The sequence below is a fragment of the Chiloscyllium punctatum genome, chromosome 15 (assembly GCF_047496795.1).
Source record: "Chiloscyllium punctatum isolate Juve2018m chromosome 15, sChiPun1.3, whole genome shotgun sequence".
Classification (NCBI taxonomy): domain Eukaryota; kingdom Metazoa; phylum Chordata; class Chondrichthyes; order Orectolobiformes; family Hemiscylliidae; genus Chiloscyllium; species Chiloscyllium punctatum.
Window position 1 is genome coordinate 32,969,325 of NC_092753.1, and position 24,686 is coordinate 32,994,010.

The following is a 24,686-nucleotide window of genomic DNA, read 5'->3' on the forward strand; positions in this document are numbered from 1 at the left end:
TCAGTTCATTATTCAGTGTTTAAGTGTGTTGGCAGGTTTGTGGGCTACTGTAATGCCAAGGGGTCTGAGTAGTCTAGAAATCATTTCTAATATGCCTTTGATGTGAGGCTATTGTTTTTGGTTGTGTTCTGTCTGCTTGTTTGGGTTTGTTTCGGAGGAATTGACGGATTGTGTTTATTGGGTAAAAGTTTTTCTTGAAAATATTGCCTAGATGTTTTTCTTCTGCTTTTTGTAGTTCTTGGGTGCTGTAGTATGATGTAGCTCATTGAAATAATGTCTTAAAGCAATCACTCCAACATCCTTAAATGGAGCTGCATTATCTACTTTCCCTTGAAAAGAACAACCAGAAATGACATCACCCACCTTAAGAAACTAAAGCCTATAAATAGAAAGGCGGGACATAGCACCAGCACTTCACCAGCTATTGTCTCTGATGATATTACCTAGTATGGCAATGAAACATCTGAAAACAAAACTTCAAGCTCTGTGAGCTAACTAACAGACACAAAATCCCAAGTTAGTCTCCTTGATTGCCTTTTGTTAGCTATGGATGATTCAGCCTTAGTCCTTTTTTGGCTGAAATAAATTGTTAATACAATACAGCACAGAAACCATCCTTTCGGTCCACCAAGCCTGCATCGATTCCTAATCTTTATTTAGCCTGCTATTTATTGACTATATGCAGCTTCTATCTCTTTCTTAGACACATGAACATGAGGCGATCAAGATATGCCTTAAACATTGCTAACCTGCCCGCTTCCATGACTTCTCATGTGTTCCAGTGAAAGTTTTCCCTGCACTTCTACTAAACTTTCCGCATCTCACCTTGAACTCATGCTGTCTTGTAGTTGATCTCTCCACCCTGGGGGAGAAAGCCTCTGACTGTCTACACAGCGGTTAGCACAGCATCAGGGCCTTGGGTTCAATTCCAACCTTCGGCGACTGTGTGGAGTTTGCACATTCTCCCTGTGTCTGAGTGGGTTTCCTCCCACAATCCAAAAATGTGCAGTTTAGGTGAATTGGCCATGCTAAATTGTCCATAGTATTCAGGGATGTGTAGGTTAGGTGCATTAGTCAGTGGTGATTACAGGGGAGTGAGACTGGGTGAGTTACTCTTCGGAGGGTCAGTGTGGACTTGTTGGACCGAAGCGCCTGTTTCCACACTGTAGGGAATCTAATATAATCTAATCTATACCTCTCATAATTTGTAGAGCAGAGCGCCTCTCAGTCTCTGTTTTCATTGGAAAGACAATCCGTTTATCCAATCTCTCCTCATAACTAAAACCTGCCAAGTGTTAAGAAATATTTTGATAAATGTCTCCTCCTGCTTATTTACAGATTTTTCCCTTAGTCTATTTTCCAAGCTTTATGATTTATTAACCTAAATGACTACTCCCCACAGTACTGATACTCTCCTTTATTAATAAAGCTATCCCACAACCTTTTCCTTTTTGCCAATTGCCATAAACCAAAGATTTATTACAGGTCCTGGCAATTCATCAACTGATTTGGAAATTTAGAAAGGAAGGAAATAATTAACTATTAAACAGCATTTTTCAAGTGCATGGAATCACTACCACCTGCAAGTGGAACTGCCATTCCTTCATTGAGGCTGGGTCCAAATCCTAGAACTCCCTTTTGAAATGCACAGTGGCTCTTTTATCCTCATGGCCTGCAGTTCAGGGAGGCAGTTCACCACCATCTCTAAGGTAATAAATATTGACTATCCAGTGTCACCCCATCCCATGAACAAATTTTAAAAATTGTGCGTTTAAAATGTTTGTTCCAGTGGAGAGCAAAATGACCAAAAGGAAAGGTTGCCCTTAATGAAAATCAGAACTACAGAAGTCCTGCCAATTCAAAGTAAGCGGACTCTAAAGAAAAATCTACAAAATGAGTTCAGTCCAGGATTTTGCATATTGTCCACAGTCGAAACGAGGTTTACCCTGTTAAGTTCTGTGTTAATTATTGCCTAGTTTCTCAATCTGCTTTTCTCTAATTTGTTATGCTAAGATTCCTCATGGCACTATATTAAAATATAGTAGGAGGTTTTATGATACCTTTATAGATTTTTAACTTATGCAGTGCACCATCCTATGAGTTGCAAACTTAAATACCATTTCCTTTTCCTCAAAAATGAGTTAGGTTTACACTAACTATAAATACAAGGGTGAACATTTAAATGCGTGATGTTTTTGTTAGTTATACACTCTGCATTTAAGGTATTAATCTGGAAGGATTGTGCTTTAGAGTAATTATTTAACAAATATTTCCCAAACTATAAACTGTTAACTACTTCCAATTTCAATTGTAACCTGCTGCATCTTGAATTTAACTTCAATCAGGTAGTATTTAATCCCTCAAGTCAGGATGTGAAAGACTAACAAGATAGCACGTTATCTACAATGTGCAGTAAACAACTTCGTTTCCTGTACTGTAGAACACAAGATACAATCTAAAATCTAATTTTAGAAAGAAAACAACTTCCCACTTACAAATTAGGGATATGCCTGAATTAATTTGGGATAGAATGTGTTTATTGTGAACCCTAAACAAAACAAGGTCACTTGTTAGGGGCTTAAATGTACTTTTTTTTAAAAAGAGTTTAAACTTGGAAGATTAAAGAGACAACCTTCATATTGTTCTAAGCACTCTAAAGTGATGTGATTTAAAAACACATTACCACTACTGGCAAGCACTTGCTCAGAAGCACAACAATTGACTACGTACATATTGTTACTCTCACTTATCAAACCGTTGGCTGGACATGTCTGCAGCAATTATTCCTCCTTATCTTCCAGTAGAAGACAAATGTCACTTAACACCTATTACAAAATTTATTTCCTCAAAATACTTGGTAAGGTTATCTTGTAACAAGTTATTCCATGTGTTCTTTACTCGGAAATATTTGTCTTTTCTTCATTTGAATTGTGTCTTATGGTGTCAACAGTTTGTTGATTGTATTACTGATCTGACACTATATAAGAAAAGTTTATTGCTGTTTGTTCAAAACCATGAACTCTTGTGACATTTTTTCTCTTAGTAAATCTCCTGAATCTCTTAATTTAAGAAAAGTTATTAGTGCCATTCTATGTAATTTGATGGTCAGGTCTAGGATTGTGCCTAAAATTCAATTTTTCACTTACTGGATTACAATTTTATTTAAGATATTTCAGTAGAGAATTTTTGAACTAATTAACTTGTTAAATCTCTGGAAAATCAAAATGATTTGTTTTAAATTTGGATACACTGAAATCCTTAAAAAAAAAATTTTTTTAATTTAATGATCAGACAAAAATTTTAATTTACGGAGACAAAAGGTCATGTAATCAATATTCCAAAACGTACCCATGAAGAATTATTATTGGATATACTCACTTTTAGCCAATTGTTGAAACATCGCTTAAGAAGAATGCCATTGTACACTTTTTCTGCTTTGAACTTCTTTTCAGCTAGTGATTCTGTTACACTCTGATGCCAGGTACGTAGACATAGGTGTAACAGTGAAGAGCTGTAATGATCTTCTGCTAACTATATGATCATAAAAATAAATAGCAAAACTTGTATTCATATAACATCTTTAACATAAGATACTGCAAGATGATTCACAGGAGGTTTATAAAGCAAATCTGATAGTGAGTCATATAATATTTGGCCAAAAAAGGTCATTTTAAGCAGTGTCTTAAAGAAAAGAAAGATAGGGACATTTGGATAAGGAATTTCAGAATTTAGGGCCTAGCCAGCTGAAGCACTTCCAGAATAGTTGAGTATATAAAATCAAGGTGTGCAAGGTTTAAAAATTTGATGGGCTCAGATACCTTTGAGAGTTGTGGGGCTAGATGACACAAAGCTTAAGATAAATTTAAACTGGCAGAAGAACAGTGTAGAACTTCAGAAAGACACGGACAAGCTGGTAGTTGGCAGATAGTGGCAAATAAAGTGCAATGTAGGGAAGTGTGAGGTGACATGATTAGATACTAAGAACATGGAGAGAGTATAAACTGAAGGGTTTTATTCTCAAGGGTATGCAGATATAGAGAAACTTGGGTGTAAATCTAAATGTGGCAGGACAGGTACAGAGCTGTTTAGAACACTGATTGATTGTTTTTAGCCTTCATTAATAGGGCATAGAGTACAATAGCAGCAAGATTATGATGAACTTAGGTCACTGGTTAGATGTCAGCTGGAGTATTGAGTACAGTTCTGGGTAATATAGTTCTAGGTACTACATAATAGGGTGTGAATGCAGAAGCGGTTTATGACAATTGTGACATTTCAGTTCTGAAAGGCTGCAGAGAAGGTGGCTAAGAGACCTGGTAGTTTTCAAAATCACGAAGGCTGTGGACACAGTGGATAGGGAAAAACTGTTTCTGTTGGTAAAAGAGTAGAGAACAAGAGGGTATCATAAAGTGTTTTGCAAAACAAGCAAGTGTGAGGTTAGCAAAAAGATTTTTCTTACAGTGACTAGTTAGGCTCTAGAATCAACAACCTGGCAGTGAATTGGAGGCAGGTTTAATTCAGGCATTCAGAAGGGTATTGGATGATTGTTACTAATTAAATAATGTGCAGGTATTGGGGGAAAGGCAGGAGATTGAACCAAGTTAAAATGTTCAGAGAACTGCTACAGAATTAGCAGGCTGAATGGTTTCTTTCTGTACTATAACAATTCCTCAATTCTGTGATAAGATTACAGAGATCAGACAAGTTACACCATGGGGTGATTTGAAGACAAGTGAGAATTTTAAAACCAGCTTCTCGTATAATTGGAAACCAGTGCAAGTCAAGTGTACACAGAATGCAAGTTAGAGTATAGGCAACATCATTATAAATGTAGAATGAGATCATCCAAAATGTGAGCAAGGGACACTGAGATAAGTGAGGGATGACAGACTGTGAAAGAAACTACTTTTGGGAATAGACCCTTTACTCAGCAGCCACAGAAGGTGATTTATTTATCTCTGAGACTCAATTATTTCATGGCTGTGTCCCAGAATCATCTCTGCCAGTACTGATGGTGAGTATTTAGCATCATTCAGGAGATAGTTAGTGAGTTTTCCCCAATTTTGTCCCTGGTCTCTTCAATTCTTTCTGCTGTCTTACACCATTAATATTAGTGTATCCAGTACCTGAAGGTTTCATGATTTCTTAGCCATAGTTGTTAAATATAAGTTACCTTCAAGTTTTTCTTAGAGATTTCTAAAAGTTTCTTCCAGGGCTCCAGACCCTTCTTTTGTAGAAGAAAATCCTGGTAGTGTCTTTCTGCAGCAGATTGGAGTTGTTTTTCTTTTTCACACCTCCGCTGCTTCTCAACCTCTCTCTACAACGACATTAGAAAGTCAGGTATTCTCAGTATAATGCGTTAGCAAATTTTCGAATGCCTTATCTCAGCTTAATTTCAGAATTAGTAGTGAATTTTATCAAATAGGTTTCTCATTTTTGTGCAGCTACTTTAGATATTTTTGAAGCCAATACAAAAGATCACTTAGAAAACTTAAAACATGACAAATAATTTTTCAATACAAAATAGACACTGGCTTCACTCTCCTCATTTACCTTTACTTTTTTTCCTTAATTTTCAATGTATAGGGGCAAACAGCTCCATCTGGTGGCATTGACAAAGTATAGACACTCAATCACCACCATGTAGGAAATTGTCCGATTTTTCTTCTGATGGCCAGATAAATAATTCTGTGGTTGGGACTCTGAGGGTCTTACACAGGAAATTGAAGATTCTGATGTTCCCTATGCCGGGGACCCTCAAGGTTTGTATTTAAATGGAGAATTTGGAGGATTCTGCTGTAATTAAGTAAATAGTTACTTAGAAATTTCACAGAACCATTATCTAGATGTACATGTCCCTAACTTACCACACAACTGCTCAAGTACGCTTCCACAGACACCTTACAACCTCTAGACCCTGACCACCACCAACGCCCCAATCGAGATCCCATTCCTCAAAGGACCCGATATCTCTTGTCTACCCCGACATACCCAAACCACTCATTCCTGGTCCCTTAGCACCATACTCTCACACTTGCCTTTCATGTTTGCCACTTTTACGACTTCTGAGCAACGGCAGTCAGTGGTGCTGGACATTTTTAACAGTTGTCGTATTCTGAGATTAAAAGGACCAGATTTACCTGTTCCCAACAATGTTGCAAAACAAGGAACTGTCCGAATTACAGTACACTCCACATTTTAAAAAAAATGCTTTGATCAGAATTTCCTGTCAGAAATGAGGAGTTCTTTCTTAATATTTTTTTTTAAAATGGAGTGGCAATCTGAGTTTGCCACACCTCTGAAAATCCAGCTCTAATGATTTCAAACATGATATTTTGTAGGTGAGTTTTGTTTTGGATTTTAAGGATATTGATATTTATTCCAGTCTCTTCAGCATCCCTAATTTTAACCAAACTTCAAATCTTAACTGTTTCTCTCTACAGATGCTGCCAGACCTGAGTCCAGTGTTGTGTGTGTCACACATTGATTACATTCAACTTAACTGATTTGATTAGTGGGAGATTTTACTGCCATAAAACTAGTGCAGAACTGAGTACTATGTGTCAACTCAGCTCCAGTGAGAACTTGGGGCATACACTTTAAATCTAAAATACTTTCCTTGCATAGTTTGCGAAATAATAAATAGATCAGTCATACTTTTCAGTTGTTGTTTTGGTGTTACAACACTGTTATTAAGGAATCCAATTAATTATCTGACCCCACCCTACAATAAAACCAGGAATTCTCAAGCTACTTGTACCTTACATTAGATTCAGTTTAAAAACAGCAATGGAATCAGATTTAAGTATATATTTAGTAGTGCACCGAATTATAGAAACTGAATTTTAAACCTTTATATTGCTAAAATTTTTGTTACCCTTGGACAAGCACTTTGTTACCTCCAAACAATTCAATCCTACATCCAAACAGCCCAGATTTTAAAAAATAAGTTTGTACTGAAGAAAAATGCAATTAACTGTCTTTCAATGTACACAACTCAAAATACATGAAGTAAATAGTTTTCTATTTAATTTGGAATATTTCAATTGTATGTAAACAAAAATGATTTGTTTTCACAAGGCACAAAATTTTAATGAATTTAGCATTGTGCCTTTTGACTGAATACTATTTTTAAACTCAGACCTGTCTTTGCAATCTTCTCTCCTCGTGTTTCTTTTCTAGAGATGCCTGTTTCTCAGCTTCCAGTTGCCTCTGTCGTTCTTCCTCCTCAGCTCTCAGATGAGCCTTGCCCAAACATTAAAATAAAACACCTGTGAGGCCACACAATTTATAGCACTATAAGTTCAAATTTCACTGTTAATCAAATACTAAAATACACACCACTGGGTTTTGTCCCTGTTGTCAATTGTGCTGCCTTGGGAGAAAATTGGACAACTTGTAGAACCCAAAAATCACTTTAAAACATCCAAACTCAAATATTACCCTTGAATTGTCTTGTAAAGTATACTATAGGGTATAGTCACTGCTATGTGGAGGAACGTGGTCAGCCAAATTGTAGACAGTAACATCCCACAACTGCAACTGTTAATTATCAGACAATCTATTGTGTGATGTTAAGGAATAATCATTCATCTAAGTAGTGGCATATGATCTTTTATGACAATCAGGGAGTCAGACACATCTATTTCGCATCATATTAAAATTATAGAACTCAATCATAGAATAATGAAGAATTTTAGCACCCAAGTCGTGCAGTGGGTCCATGTCCTTCCACAACTCTCAACCTTTTTGATATAAACAGGTACCTACATTGGAGTTTGTTACACAATACACTTACATTAACTTTATATATGGAAAACATATCAACCTATTCAATGACTTTGCCATATGCATGCTGTTAATTTTGCATTAAAATCACTGCTAGGTAAATATCAACATCTTCATAGTGTAAAATGATTAGATGTACAGTTTAAACAAGTAAAGAAACAGGAAAACTACAAAGCACTTGGATAGACGTAAATGTAAAATACTGACAAGATAATTTTCTTTCTACTCACAACTCTCTCTTGCTCCTTTTTTCTTTTGAGTTCCTCTAGTTCTTTTCTTCTTGCCAAGCGTTGCTTTGTTCGTTCTTCCATTGCTGAGAAAATATTGAATATATTAGGAGGAACTACCATGTAAAAGATTACTGTATCAGATATGAGCTTGTGGTATTGAAGGCAACAAATTGATAAGCATGATGATCAAACTTCTCATTAGGTGTCTGTGTCTTAAAAATAGTTCAAAATATTCCACATTTACTGTTTTACTTTCAGCCAAATATTAATCGGGTCTGGGTAGAGAAGAAATCTTGTCACTATCGTATAAAATGGAAAGATGATTAAGTAGGTATCAGAAAACAGAGATGAGATAAATGGAACATTTGATAAACTATTGTAAATCTGGACCTCCGGGCAGGGTCTCTCGGTTCCGCGATCGGTCAAATAAACACTAGCAGCTTGGTCTGACTTCACCAAAATGTAACAATTTATTACGACGCTGGGCGTAGGTTATCCAGCAACACAGGGATTAAGCATCTCTGAGTACTCTGGAAAAGCTGCTGCAATTTGCTTAAAACGCAGACAACTTCTATAGGTCTCTTAAACAGAACAGCCTTAATTACAAAATTAATCCAATAAAGTGAAATAAAATGACAAATAGACATAAAATTAAACCAATGATATTTCCTGGGAACTGAGTTGTTCTGTGCGTCTTTATTTCCGGGACACCTGGTTTCCAAGGTTCATTTATTAAAGTATCCTAATGTCATATCTTACTTAGTATGAATTAACTAAGAACAGGGCATTGTTTGCTAATCTCTTTCAATTAGTTCAGGAATGTAGTTTTCAGCAGAGTTAGAAGTCATAAACACAATTGGCAATTTGTTCCTAGAAGTCATTTTATGTTACTTGCATTAAGAAGCCATTTTATAGTTAGTAAAAGCACGTATTAAATGGTTGCTCCTGACAACAGCCTAAATCCAGATTTTAGATCCTCACTATCACTAATGAAGAATCTCAGGGATCAGAGCTGGGGCCTCAACTATTTATGATATTAATGGCTTGAAGCAGATACTTTAAGTACAGTTAATAAGAAAAAAGTAGAGCAAGAGTTGGATTCATTTATGTTTTAATCTGGAAAGAGGGAAATAGCTTATTTTTTAAACAGGTGAGAGAATGCAAGATTTCATGGGTTTCAGCTCTCCCAGTTAGAGTAATACAATCATCAATATAAATACACAAATTAGATTCTAACATCCACAACTAATAAAAGATATACAGAAGTGTGTGTGCTGGAAATCCTCACCAGGTCTGGCAGCATTTGTGGACAGAAACAGTGTTAATGTTTCGAGTTTGCTAAGTCATATCAGATTCAAAACATTACCTATTTCCCTCCACAGATGCTGCTGGACCTGCTGAATTTCTCCAACATCCTTTGTTTGTAACCAGAGATATAGGTGGGTAATATACAAACTGGTTGAACACCCAGTGAGCGTATCTAACAGCAAATGCAGACAAGGCAGACTTCTCAGCAATTTCTCAGATGTTAGTAGGTCACCAAATTTCATTAAAACTTCAAAGAATTCCAATTCTTTACTTTTGATGTTCAAGCCTTGAAACTCCTGCAAGAACTGCTATGTAATGGTACTTCATCTTCTTTGCTGGGGTCTATGTTCCTCTGTATTTGGAAACTACACTTCAGTTATTTGTCACAGACAGCTAGCTTCACCAAGCCAAAACTTACCCTGCCTTTTTCTCTGAGCTCTTGGTTTGCTTAGCTACACCATTTGATTCAAAGAACTTCTTTCTGAGTCTGAACTGCACAAACTTATCCAAATACTCTTATGTATTCTCCAAGCCCCAACTATACAGAACTAGTGCAGTTCGTTTATGTTCCCCTCAGTCCAACTAAACTCTTTACAAGGAGTTTATTTCACCCATTGTCCGTCACTCACACAGAGTATCTTCAACTGCCTGTAACCTTTGAGCTGCTCAGTGACTACTGAAGAACTCTCAATAAGCCCTACCCTTGCTTCTAGGTAGGTATGTTCCTTGGAACATCCAGTTGCCTGAATGTTAAATTATTCACAATATGCTGGCTTCCACAGTAGAATCAGATATTTTAAAAATGGATTTCATCACAATACAGAATATGCAAAAGCATGTTCGTTAAAAAGTGAGTGGGCAAAAAATTGAAATGGAGTATAGGGTGGCAGGAATACTAGAAAAGCAGTCCATATGGTTGCTGTGCTCAACTGACAAGCAGGCAACACACATGGAATATTAATCAAAAGGCACTGAAATTCAGTGAGTGGCCAAGAAATTTGCATCTGTTTTACTCAGTTACATGCTAACTTCACATTGAGAAAGGAAAGGTTACCTACAACTATCCAAGCATGGAATGGAACAATGATACAGACACTTGAATTCGCAAAGTAACAGAATACGAATAGTAGTCGTTAAACATCTCAACCTCACTTTCTTTGTAAGCTCATTACTTGTACTTTTGTATCCGATATCAGATTAGATTACCTTTTTTCAGGGTCAACTCCACACTCTTTTCGAGAAAACCTTGGAAATAGTTAACCAGGTCAAAAATAAAGGATAGCTAAGTTTAATTAAAAACTGTAATGTCTATACACTAGAAAAGAATTTTTAGGAATCGTTGTGATTGATTAAGAGGGATTGAAAAAGAGGGAGCTGTGACTACTCCTTACCTAGCAATACGCTACACTGCTCATCTCATCATTTTCAGTGGGGAAACTTTTGTGGAGTTTCTCCCTTCTTCACACCCACCTCTTAGTTTTTTTTCACATTTCTGCCTCCACTCCTGAATGCACTGTTTTGCTGGGTGCAGGTCCATAGCTGCTGCCAGACTTCAGTATCTCACCACAGTCTGCATTCATCATAGGGGAACTTAGACTAAAGAGAATAAATATGGCAGTCAACTACATAGTGACTATTTGGATAGAGTGGCCTAATCGGATACTGCATTTGCTTAATATCCACTCACTTAATCTGCTGATATGGAAACTATAGCATCTTTAACAGCTCAGATTTAGAGAAGCATTTTTTTCCCTGATTTAGACTTTTCTCCAGATCAACTCAATAGCCCAAAGGAAACAAGAAACGATTAACATAACGTTTGATTTTGTTATCAATAAATCCACAGAGTCACAGAGATGTACAGCACGGAAACAGACGCTTCGGTCCAACTCGTCCACACCGACCAGATATCCCCACCTAATCTAGTCCTGTTTGCCAGCACTTGGCTCATCTCCCTCTAAACCCTTCCCATCCAAATGCCTTTTAAATATTGCAATTGTACCAGACTCCACCACTTCCACTGGCAGCTCAGTCCACACACGCGCACACACACACACACACACCATCCTCTGCATGAAAAAGTTACCCCTTAGGGCCATTTTATATCTTTCCCCTCTCAGCCTAAACCTATGCCCTTTATTTCTGGTCTCCCCCACCCCAGGGAAAAGACTTTGTCCACTCATCCTATCCATGCCCCTCATGATTTTATAAACCTCTATGAGGTCACTCCTCAGCCTTTGACGCTCCAGGGAAAACAGCTCCAGCCTATTCAGCCTCTTCCTAGAAGTCAAATCCTCCAACCCTGGCAACATTCTTGCAAATCTTTTCTGAATCCTTTCAAGTTTCACAACAGCCTTCCAAAAGGGAGGCCAGAATTGCATACAATATTCCAAAAGTGGCCTAACCAACATCCTGTACAGCCACAACATGACCTCCCAACTCCTATACTCAATGCTCTGACCAATAAAGGAAAGCATACCAAACGCCTTCTTCACTATCCTATCTACCCATGACTCTACTTTTAAAGGAGCTATGAACCTGCCCTCCCTAGGATATTACCATTAAGTGTAAAAGTCTTGCTAAGATTTGCTTTCCCAAAACGCAGCACCTCACATTTATCTAAATTAAACTCCATCTGCCACTCCTCAGCCCATTGACCTCTCTCTCTTTGTAATCTAAGGTAACCTTCTTTGTTGTCCACTACAACTCTAATTTTGATGTCATCTGCAAACTTACTAACGATACCTCCTATGTTCACATCCAAATCATTTAAATAAATGATGAAAAGTAGTGGACCCAACACCGACCCTTATGGCACTCCACTGGTCACAGGCTTCCAGTCTGAAAAACAACCCTCCACCACTAGCCTGTCTTCTACCTTCGAGCCAGTTCTATACCCAAATGGCTAGTTCTCCCTGTATTCCATGAGATCTAACCTTGCTAACCAGTCTCCCATGGAGAACCCTGTCGACCGCCTTACTGAAGTCCACGTAGTTACGTCCACCACTCTGCCCTCATCAATCCTCTGAGTTTTTTTTGGAAAAAATAACAATTAAGTTCGTGAGACAACATTTGTATAGGTAGGCAAGTGCAGAGATAAGACGCCTACTAAAACATCCAAATTTCCAGCACTCTAAGCATTATCCTACATACCTTTGACAATCGGGTGAGGTGAAATCAAGTTATGAATGGTTTTGCTATGATTGATACTTGTGCTGGGACAACTGGATTCCTCAAGTGATGAAGGACCTGCTGAACTAAGCAACATCACAAACATTTAATTTTAGCATATTGTAAAATGGAAGCAAAACCACACGACAGTGTCAAAAGCACATGTTCAGTCCACTGAATATTCAAATAATTTTGCTATCTGTTAAATTGATTTAGTTCAACACTGAGAGCTCGGTTCTTAGTTCTCAGAAACAAACTGAGAACACAAGACTAATGTGTGTAGTGTGAAGGTATTTTGCCCTCTTCAAATGGAACAGTTTGCTTTCATTTTTTAAAACACTTTCTCTGGGACATTTTTTTTTAAAAAGCAGCTTACATAGCACCCTCTAAGTTCACATATATGTACCTGGTTTTTGCTCTGGAGTTACACACAGACATTATCAGGACCAATGAAGAAATGACTATCGACCAGCAGTTAAGCTGTTGCTTCAAGTTTTACTGCTAAAGTTAGTGGCAGATTCTCTCCCACATTAATGAGAAATTAAAGTGACAGTTGAATTACAACATAAACCCCACCCCCCCCCCACCCCCATCATTGTCAACATTTCTAGGATCCAACAGTAAAATGTTACCATAATATATTTGTTTTTATTGGGTCTGGAGGAGCATGTTTGCATCATGCATTCCTGTAAATAAATATTTGGAATTGAATAATTATACTCTATTTATAAAATTCAAATTCTATATATCAATCTCAAGTTCCAATGGTGTTTAATATACATTTATGTATGTTGGTGAAATATTATGGTTCCCTCCAATGTTAGTCACTGGAAGGGCACTCTGATTAGATTAGATTATTAGATTAGATTACTTTACAGTGTGGAAACAGGCCCTTCGGCCCAACAAGTCCACACCGCCCCGCCGAAGCGTAACCCACCCATACCCCTACATCTACATTTACCCCTTACCTAACACTACGGGCAATTTAGCATGGCCAATTCACCTGGCCTGCACATCTTTGGACTGTGGGAGGAAACCGGAGCACCCGGAGGAAACCCACGCAGACACGGGGAGAACATGCAAACTCCACACAGTCAGTCGCCTGAGGCGGGAATTGAACCCGGGTCTCAGGCGCTGTGAGGCAGCAGTGCTAACCACTGTGCCACCGTGCCGCCCACTGATGGTTATTTAAATGCAAAAGAAATTAATTAGTGTTAAACATGAAATATTGTGAACTATAAAGAAAACATTACCTGGATGAATCAACAGCTGCACCTTTCATTTTAGACTGGGTATTTCCAGATTGTCTTCTACCAAGAGGAATGGGCTCAGTTTGCACCTTTTGAGATGCATTACCAATTCCAGCTGTTATGGCTGAAGCCAGTTTTGCCTCGTCCCGTAATATTGCCAACTGCTGGTTAACCTGAAGCTCTGCAATTGTTTTCTGTTGTTCCTCCAGTTGCTTTTTTTGTTTCTCAATGAGTTGCTGTTGGAATCTGTGTCGATGTTCGAAGTTGCCCTGCAAACACTGAATCAGCTTTCCTGTAGTGACAGAGTCAGATTTTTGACTTCCCTGGGAGCCATTTGAGGTTTTACTTGTGTCATTTGTATGTACTCTGTCCTCCAAACTCAATGCAGCATGCTTGCGAGAAACTTGCCAAGCAAATTTTGGGCTTTTGGCTCTGATCTGCTGTGTTTTGTTTGCTTGTTTTATCCGGGAATTGACTGGGGAGGAACTCATTTTCTTCACGTCATCCTGTGACTATTTGGAAGTAATATTAATATACTATGAAATAAAAAGTTTGCACAACAACTAAGTAAAGTTTTTCAATGTGCGCTTAATGCAACTGCAAAATACATGGATCAGAAAATCCATATCAGTTAAATTGCAGTGGGATAAGATAGCTCTGTACTCATATAGCCCAGCCTTGAATCTCATCCCTTGTGACAGACAATAAGCATTTAATATCTACAGTATCCCACATATAATAATATTCTACCAGGACAGAAACAAAGAGAAAGGGAAGAAAACAGACATTTGTACATTGGTCTTGGTCAACATTTGTCCTTTGCAATGGTATTGGCGAATATAAGAGCCTATTCAGAACTGATAGATAATCTCTGCTAATTACTGACAATAATGAAAATCATCTTATCACACATGAAAGCCTCTTTATCCAAGCTTGTGGAGCATTTCAATCCATTATTTTCAGCCCTTGGTTCAAACATGCTTTCAAAATAAATACCGAACAGCACTGAGCAGACTTCTAAGTACTCAAATTAATAACTCTGAATTAATTAATTGATTTGAGAACTAAGAGATTTACTAAATCATTTCATAGGGTAGTTAAGAGTGAACCACATTGCTGTGGGTCTTGATTCACGTTTAGGCTAGACAAGGTAAGAGTGGCAGATCCCCTTCCCTAAAGGGGGCAATAATGAACCAAGTGGTTTTTGCAACACACAATAATAATTTCCTGGTCATCATCATTGAGACTAGCTTTCAGTTTCAGATTTGTTAATTACATTAATCCACCAGTTGCCATGATAAGGTTCGAGAGTATTAGCCTGTGCCTCTGGACGATCAGTGACACTACCACAATAAACCACCTCCTCTAATTGTGATAATCTCTTGTAGTTGAAATAGTTGTTAAAGCTGTAATCTCCCCATTTACCTCTTCTTCAACACATACAATCTGCTGTGTTTCGCATATATGTTTTGAAGCTCTGTTGGAATTTGCTGACAATTTCCCAGAATATGCTGAATCCAGCAGGGCAGCCATCTTTTGCTTTGTCTCCTCTTTTCTTTCCTCCAGCTCCCTCTTTCCTTTCTCAGTTTTACACCATATTTGCCAATTTGTGAAGCAGTAACGGAGTCTGTGTTTCCGATTGCAGTCTGTTGCAAGTTGGTTTTTCCTATGAACAACAGACACCATATGTTTTAATTCTTTCAACTTAATAAATGTCTGCTCTGGCTTTAATAACATCTATTTTTAAAATAATGAAGCCAAATACTTCTGAGGGTGGGTGTTGGGGGGTGTGGGTGAGAGGTGAAGAGAAAAAAAGATAATCAAATTTAATCCAAACTACTTTGGTGAAAACAGCACTTTAACTCAAAGCACATGATTCATCACCCAAAATAATTTCCACAAGTACTTTACTCTAGTGTTGCATTACTCAAAGCATCCTCTGAATATAAGCTAACTTCAATAGTTATGCCACTAGGGAAATTCTACTCAAAACTGTTATATCCCCATTATGCGTTACTGAAATGCACTTGGAAACAAGAAAAATGCAGTAAGTAGTATTAAATTTTCAAGTACTGATAATTAAACTTTATTAACATCCTAGAACAACATTGTATCATAATAGATTTTGTAATTTCTTCACTTCTGGGACATGATCATGATAAAGAAAATTACATTTTTCCCCCATGAAAATAATGATGCAGCTTATTCTATCAGAAGGGGCAGCATTCCTGATTGCAACTCTTTGCAAATTTATTTCAATAATTTCACAAATGCCCAACATCCTTTGTATTTAGTGTTACAAGAGATGGTAGGAATGAATTATGATTGTTAAAAATTCATGAGAAGGTCAGTTCAAAAGTTATTTCATTACAGATCATTTTGGAATATCTATAATTGCCATTTCACTGCCTTGATATGTACTTAGGTCAAGGATGCATACTGCTATGCAATTTCCAAACTTAACATCCTATTCAAGTGCTCATACCTTGGAGGTATGAGCTTTGGTAGGTCTCCCCCATCTTTAAATGATCTTATTATGCATGCTATGCTTGGCCACCTTCTGACAATGTAAAACCTTATTTATACTAGTTAACCAACATTGGACTATGGATATCTCACCTATAAAATCATTCAACTCCTCCCACCTCAACATCTTATTTTACACACTGTTTCCAGGATGATCTAGAATAGCAGAACCCCTAGTCACCCAAATATAATTTCCAACTATAAAACTGGCACTCATGTCTGGTGACTACTAAACTAACAGATAGCAAGATGACAGTAAAGTATCTGGTCACCAGCAAAATGAAATAAAATCTCAGACCTTCTTGTGGAAAGCAATGCCATAAATGTATACAATTATCTATAAGCCAATCTATGAATTTATGAGTAACATTTGACAATACATTTGATACAACTAATTTTGATATTGAAATGATAAAACTTTCAAGCAGATAAGATTTTTCCGTAAGCTAGTTAGTAAGTTGCTTTCAAGAGTTATATGCATTGCTAATTTCACCACATTTCATTTTCCATCTTTCTTTTTCTCCATCCTCTCTATGGAATTGCTATCATATGTATATCATTAATTACATGCACAAATACTGCATGTGAGAATATAAAAGTGATTTTTTTTAAAGAGAAAAATAACTTATATACCACTGTGATGTTGTCTACAGTTTATTTGATTCTCAATACTGTTTCCATTATCCTATTGCAATGGATTAATAGCTGGTTTCAGAAACAGACTAGTTCAAATTGTCAAACGTTATTAGTTGCTACTTATCCCACGGAACTAAAGCTGAATATGGTTCATACAGTACAACTGAAAACATTGATCATAACATGGTAGAATTTAGCATTTAGTTTGATAGGAAGAAACTTGAGTTGAAAGGGTGCAGGAGCAGAGGGACCTGGGCGTAAATGTGCACAGATAATTGAAGGTGGCAAGACAGGTAGAAACAGCAGTTAATTAAGCATATAGCACTCTTAACTCCATGAATAGAGGCAAGTGGCAAGGATGACACATCGACAAAGGGATTAGAGGTAGTTTAAATGGTTGAGTAGAAAGTTGCCAAATGTAATATAATGTAAGATCATGCACTTAGGCAAGAGGAATAGAAGGGCTGAATGTTATTTAAATGGAGAAGGACTGCAGAAACCTATGGAGCAGAGAAATTTTGGAGTCCAAGTTCTAGCATCCAAGAAAACTAGCATCCAAGTTCAGCAGGTAACCAGAAAGGCAAATGAATATTGGCCTTTATTTCAAAGGGAATGTAGTATATAAAAGTAGGGTGGTTTTGCTAAAACTATACAACTATACTTGTCAGACCACAGCTGGAATACTGTAAACAGTTTTGCATCTCTGAATGAAGGAAAGATATACTGGCATTGAAGAGTCCAGAGAAGGTTCTAAGCTAATGGAGAGACTGTTTTAAGAAGATAGTCTGAGTAGATTGGGCCTATATTCTATGAATTATAGAAGACTGTGAGGTGATTCAGACATGTTGAAACATACAAGATTCTTAGGGGACTTGACAGAGTAGATGCAAAAAGGTTGTTTTCCTTTGTGGGAGAGTCTAGGAGCACAGGGCACCATCTCAGATTTAGGTATCGCACATTTAAGATAGAGATGAAGAGGAATTTCTTCTCAGCAGTTGTGAATCTGTGGAATTACCTCAGAAGGGCTGTTGAGGCTGGATCATTAAGTATATTCAAGGTTGAGATAGTCAGATTTTTAATCAGTAAAGAAATCAAGGGTAAAGGGAAAAGGCAGCAAAGTGGAGTTGAGGATTATCAGATCAGCTTTGATCTCACTGAATGGTATAGCAAACTGGATTGGCTGGATGGCCTCCTTCTGCTCCTATTTCTTATGGCCATATATAACTCATTTATAATGACTGAACAAGTTAAATTTTAATTCTGGTTACATTCTAACACAGAAAGTGAAAATGTTCATCAATGTTTTGCAAGAGAGTTCCATGAAGTTTTTTTTCTCTTGAAAATTAAGAAAAGGGTTCAAGTATCTACTCAGGTATTGTTTTTCTCAGTACCATTTATAGATATTCACCAAACTAGCAAAAAAAGTTTAAGAATTTTAAGCACTAATAATATTCATTGTGGTTAGCTTCCATGGCCCACAAAACTGACCATGCTCTCAGATCAATTTAATCACTCGGCCAGTTTTCATCAATAATACTTATTTTTGTGCCTTTCAAAGAAGCTCTTAATATTAAACTTGTTCTTTTGGATTCTAGGACACTAATACATACATTTTAAGAAATTTGGAATGTAGTTTACTAAGAACTACTCAATACAATATAAATAACAAATACTTGTGACAGGATTTTTTTTAAGTAATTCAAGATTCTGGTTACTCACAGGCTGGAGACTGATGATTAAAAATGCATGTTTTTGTGACAAACTCATCTTTAGCTTTATTATTCAAACTTCACCAAATTACCACTCCTAAATACACCAAGGAATATTTTAAAAGCATTTTTTTAAAGTTACATTCTAAAGCAGAACCTAGGTTTACGGCAAATTTTACATATGCAATTAAATTTGAGCAGAAACTTAAGGAAAACATCTTCAAATGTAGTGCAATTTACATCAAAATAACCAATTGAATTGAAAGTGGGATCTCTATTCTAATGTGTTTAGCTCTTGAAGAAATAATGATTTGCTTTCCTGTTACATACTAGCAATAACACTCTTGTTGCATCATTGAGTTTACACTATTTTCACAAAACACTGCTCAAAGTCAATTTGAGATTTTTCATCTCTCATATTTCTTCTGTGTAATCTGAAAGGAACCTCAGACTACAGATATCATTCCTTCAAGCATGGATTCCAAATAAAACCTACCTTTTTTCCTCTCGTAGCTCCATTTCAGTACGCTGCACCTCTTGTTCCAGTTTCTTTCCCCACACTAATGTTCTCCACGCCTGGAAAGCTCGGAGCTGACTCTTCCAATCAAACAAGGCCCTGGCTTTACCCATTTTAATCCTTCGTTCCAGCACCAGTTTATACCAAACTGAAAAATGCTTCTGCAAACACTAGATTTAAATGAGTAAATATGAGTTCACTGATACTTCATTTAGGTTTAAAAATAGCATAGTGTTTTCTTCAAATTAATAGGTAAGATTGAAGATTGATTCCATATTGATGTGATGTGTTGCACCTGTAGCATTTGGGAATTGGTAGACATCTGTGTGGTCCACAGAAAGCACATCTATAGTAAATGTCCTGATCTCAAGGAATTCGAGCTCAGAATTGATAATCCACAGATTCAGCTTCTGACACTGTGATCCATCAGTGAGAGGAAAAGTTACCAGGTCATTGTGCTACAACAGGCAGTCATAGCCCTTAGGTTAGATACCAGATTTGGTATACAGTCAAGGATAGTAGAGTGTTACTGCAAGTGTGGTATGTACAGTGATTCAGAAGGTAGCTATGAAGGAGCCTCTCTTGTACTTATCCAACAAATATAACGTTCTTGTAGAGGTGAGCAAACTGACCACAGCACCATGCTACAAGTGAACATTCAAGGCAGTCAAAAGAAACGTAATAGGTGGAAGGGACAATATATTTAGAAAGATAGATATTTTATCTGCAGACAAGAACACAAGTCCTGAAAGGTTGTGTGCCCACCTGCTTAGAGCTGAGGAAATCTCTGCAGGACTGGAGAGGAACTTGGAATGAAAGGTAAAGAATCCGGTTGTCATGATCAACGTGGATAGATGACATAGGCAGAATTAGAAGGAAAAAAAAAAAGAGGTTCTGCGAAGGACATATAAGCAACAAGCAGATAAGTTATAAAAGCTTGGGGTGGCACGGTTGCTCAGTGGTTAGCACTGCAGTCTCACAGCGCCAGAGACTCGGGTTCGATTCCAGCCTTGGTCTACTGTCTGTGTGGAATTCGCACATTCTCCCCGTGTCTGTGTGGGTTTCCTCCGGGCGCTCCGGTTTCCTCCCACAGTCCAAAGATGTGCAGGTCAGGTGAACTGGCCATGCTAAATTGCCCGTAGTGTTAGGTGCATTAGGCAGAGGGAAGTAGGTCTGGGTGAGTTACTCTTCGGAGGGCCAGTGTGGACTTGTTGGGCTGAAGGGCCTGTTTCCACTCTGTAGGGAATCTAATTTTAAAAAAGCAGAACCTCTAAGATAATAATCTCTAAATGACTAATTGAACCATGAGCAAGTTGAGACAGTAAATATGATCATAGCTGAGAGAGAAATGGGTTTTGCTTCATCAGGTACTGCTACCTATACTGGTGTAAGAGGGAACCATTGAGAAGGTCTACACCAGAAGGATCAGAGTCCTGGCGGATCAATAGAACCTGGGCTGTAGATAGTGTTTTGAGCTATGAAAGAAATTTGGGTAAGATAGAAGAGAGTGGGAGTTCACGTAAGTGAAAGATTGGAAAGTTAATGAAAAAAGACAAAGCAGTAATGCAGGGTGGTAACGATTACCAGAATATAATAAAAAAAAACAGAACATCTAAAGATCAGAGACCCTCTGGGTAAAAGAAAATCCTTGAATCCCCTCCAAACCTCCACCTTATCAATGTATGCCCCCTAGTTATTGACCCATATACTAAAGGAGAAGCTACCTTAACTATGTCCTTCAATTATTTTAGACTTCAAATCAAGTTTTCCACAACCATCTCTGCTTTGAGGAACCAGCCCAAACCTATCCAGTTTCTCTTCAAATGCTCCAGCAAGGGCAACATCCTGGTAAATCGCCTCTTCAGTGCACCATCTTCAGTGCTACCTCGCCCTACGTGGCAACCATATCTGCACATAAAACTTCAGATGTGGCCCAACTAACACTTTTCATACATCATAACCTCCCTGCTCTTGAATTCAGTGCCTTGACTAATGAAGACACGATTCACATATGCCTTCTTAACAACCCTATTTGTCTGCCTGCTGCCTTCAAGGAACAAGGAATGGTGGTGGGGGTAGGGGGAATATCTCCCCCCTACCCCCACCTCTATGCCTGAAGAATGGTTATACCTGAAATGTTGACTTCTCCACCTCCTGACTTCCTGTGTTCTTCCAGACTCCTGCTTGTCTACTTTGGATTCTAGCATCTGCAGTTTTTTGTCTCTTCAATGGGATTACAAAGGAAGGTCCCTCTGATCCTCAGTACTTCACTATGTCCTATATTCATCTTGCATTCCCTTGCCATACTAGTTCTTCTAAAACAAATCACCTCACACTTTTTAAGGATGAAACTCCATTTGCCACTGTTCTGCCTATCTGATCAGCCCATCTATGTCATCCTGTAGACTAAGATTTTCTCTTTGCTATTTACCACACCAGCAATTTTTGTGTCAGCTGTGAACTTACTCATGAAATGTCTTACATTCGTGGGGAGGCCAGAACATTGAGAAATTTTCAGAAACTATGAAAGCATGACTAAAAAGAGAGGGATAAATTATAACACAAGAGAACACTAGTAAGAAATATAGAAGACATTCAGAATTTCTTCAGGTATATAAAAAGAAAAAGAATAGCTAAAATAAGCATTGGCCTCAGAGGGATTGGGGAATTGATAATGGGTAACTAGTAGTTCATATTTGTCTTCACAGTAGATGCTACAAAAGTATTCTAAATATAGTGGAAATTCAAGAGGCAAAAAGGAAGGAAATCAAATAGTAATTGTGATTTAAGTATAAAGGAAACTAAAGAGGCTGGAGGCTGAATAGCCCCCTAAACCTGATGGCCTGCATTCTTAGAATTAATGGCTGCAAAGATTCATAGTGGGAATTTTGAAAAATTCCCAATATTCTGGAAAGACCTCAGTACAATAGAAAACTGCAAATTTATTAGAAAAAAGGACAGATAATGGAAACAGAAAATGATAGCTCATTAGCTGAACATCTATCCTCACGAATATCTATTATTAAGGAAGTAAGTGGTGGGTTATTTTAAAAATCATAGTATAATCAGGAAGAGTCAATATGGTTTTCATAGAATCCCTAGTGTAGAAATAGGTTATTCGGCCCATCAAGTCCACCACAACCCTCTGAAGAGCATCCCATCCAGACCCAGATCCCTACATTATCCCTGTAACCCTAGATTTAGCCTGGCTAAGCAATATACAGTAGTCTGCAGATTCCTGGACACTATCGACAATTTAGCATAGGCAATCAACCGAACCTGCGCATCTATGGACTGTAGGAGGAAAGGGGAGTACCCGGAGGGAACCCATTCAGACACGAGGAGAATGTGCAAACTTCACAAACAGTCGCTCAAGGCTGGAATTTAACCCGGATCGCTGGCACTGTGAGGCAGCAAGGCTCACATGTTTTATCAAAGGAAAATCATATCAGAAATAAATGGGATGCAATGTCTTTGGATTTCCAAAAGATATTTGATACAAGTGCTACATAAATTTAAAAATGAAAGTGGTTAAACATGTACGGCAAGTATTAGGGAGGCAAAAAGATTGAGTAAAGGAAAATAGGGAAGTATTGCTACAACAGCACAAGGCATTAGTGAGACCAAACTGACAGTCTGGGGCACAATACTGGTCAACTTATTGCATGGGGAACATATTTGCATTGGAAGTAGTTCAGAGGAATTTCAGTAAGGTGATTTCAAAGATGAGGTATTTGTTTTATCAGCACAGGCTAGGCATATATCAGTGGAGTTTAAAAGATTGAAATGTGGATTGCGAGTAAATATATACGATCAAGAGGGAGCTTTACAAGGTAAACATTGAAAGGTTGTTTCCCCTCAAGAATTAGCAAACAGAGTATAAAAATATGTAATCTCCAAATTTAAGGGGAAATGAGGAAAAATTTCTTCTGAGGTTTGTTAGTCATAGATGTACAGATCGGAAACAGACCCTTTGGTCCAACTCCTCCATGCCAACCAGACATCCTAACCTAATCTATTGTCATAATTTGGAGATGCTGGTGCTGGACTGGGGAGTACAAAGCCAAAAATCACAACACCAGGTTATAGTCCAACAAGTTTAATTAGAAGCACTAGCTTTTGGAGAACTGCTCCTTCATCAACCACCTGATGTACAAGCAGCACTCCAAAAGCTAGTGCTTCCAATTAAACCTGTTGGACTATAACCTGGTATTATGTGATTTTTGGCTTTGTTAACCTAATCTAGTTCCATTTGCCACCACTTGACCGTCTAAACCTTTCCCATTCATATACTCATCCAGATGCCTTTCAAATGCTGTAATTGTACCAGCCTCCACAACTTCCTCTGGCAGCTCATTCCATACATGCACCACCCTCTGTGTGAAAAAGTTGCTCCTTAGATCCCTTTTATATCTTTCCCCTCTCACCCTAAATCTATGCCTTCTTCTGGATTCCCCCACCCCAGGGAAAACACCTTGTCTATTTATCCTATCCATGCCCCTCATGATTTTATAAACTTCCATAAGGTCGCTCCTCAGCCTCTGACGATCCAGGGAAAACAGCCCCAGCCTATTCAGCCTCTCCCTATAGCTCAAATCCTTCAACCCTGGCAACATCTTTCTAAATCTTTTCTGAACCCTTTCAAGTTTCACAACATCCTTCCGATAGGAAGGAGACCAGAATTGCACGCAATATTCCAAAAGTGGCCTAACCAATGTCCTGTACAGTGGCAAAATGACCTCCCAACTCCTATACTCAATGCCCTGACCAATAAAGGCAAGTATACCACACGCCTTCTTTCATTGTCCTATCTACCTGCAACTGTACTTTCAAGGAACTATGAATCTGTACTCCAAGGTCTCTTTGTTCAGCAACACTACCCAGGACCTTACCATTAAGTGTATAAGTCCTGCTCTGATTTGCATGTCCAAAATGCAGCACCTCACATTTATCTGAATTAAACTCCATCTGCTATTTCTCAGCCCATCGGCCCATCTGATCAAGATCCTGTTGTAATCTAAGGTAACCTTCTTCACTATCCACTCCACCTCAATTTTGGTGTCATCTACAAACTTACTAACTATACCTCCTATGTTCACATCCAAATCATTTTTATATATGACAAAAAGCTGTGGACCCAGCACCGATCCTTGTGGTAGTCCACTGGTCACAGGCCTCCAGTTTGATAAGCAACCCTCCACCACCACCCTCTGTCTTCTACCTTTGAGCCAATTCTGTATCCAAATGGAGAGTCCTCTTTGTATTCCGTGAGATCTAACCTTTCTAACCAGTCTCCCATGAGGAACCTTGTCGAATGCCTTACTGAAGTCCATATAGATCACATCTACCACTCCGCCCTCATCAATTCTCTTTGTTACTTCTTCAAAAAACTCACTAAAGTTGTGAGACTTTATTTCCCATGCACAAATCCATGCTGACTATCCCTAATCAGTCCTTGCCTTTCCAAATACATGTACATCCTGTCCCTCAGGATTCCCTCCAACTACTTCATCACCACCAATGTCAGGCTCACCAGTCTATAGTTCTCTGG

General features: G+C 38.1%; 1 protein-coding gene across 4 annotated transcripts in view; it reads right to left on the minus strand.

Moving 5' to 3' along the window:
* ccdc191 (coiled-coil domain containing 191) overlaps positions 1-24,686 on the minus strand; it is a 57,165-nt gene that overhangs the window by 3,619 nt on the left and 28,860 nt on the right. For all 4 annotated transcript variants that reach the window (XM_072584907.1, XM_072584909.1, XM_072584910.1 and 1 more), the window contains 8 exons: positions 19,115-19,305; positions 15,173-15,413; positions 13,751-14,259; positions 12,480-12,583; positions 8,019-8,101; positions 7,144-7,245; positions 5,174-5,317; positions 3,379-3,531 (listed from right to left, as the gene is read on the minus strand). In XM_072584907.1, coding sequence (XP_072441008.1) covers positions 3,379-3,531; positions 5,174-5,317; positions 7,144-7,245; positions 8,019-8,101; positions 12,480-12,583; positions 13,751-14,259; positions 15,173-15,413; positions 19,115-19,305 — 1,527 coding nt within the window. The remainder of the gene's footprint in view (positions 1-3,378; positions 3,532-5,173; positions 5,318-7,143; positions 7,246-8,018; positions 8,102-12,479; positions 12,584-13,750; positions 14,260-15,172; positions 15,414-19,114; positions 19,306-24,686) is intronic.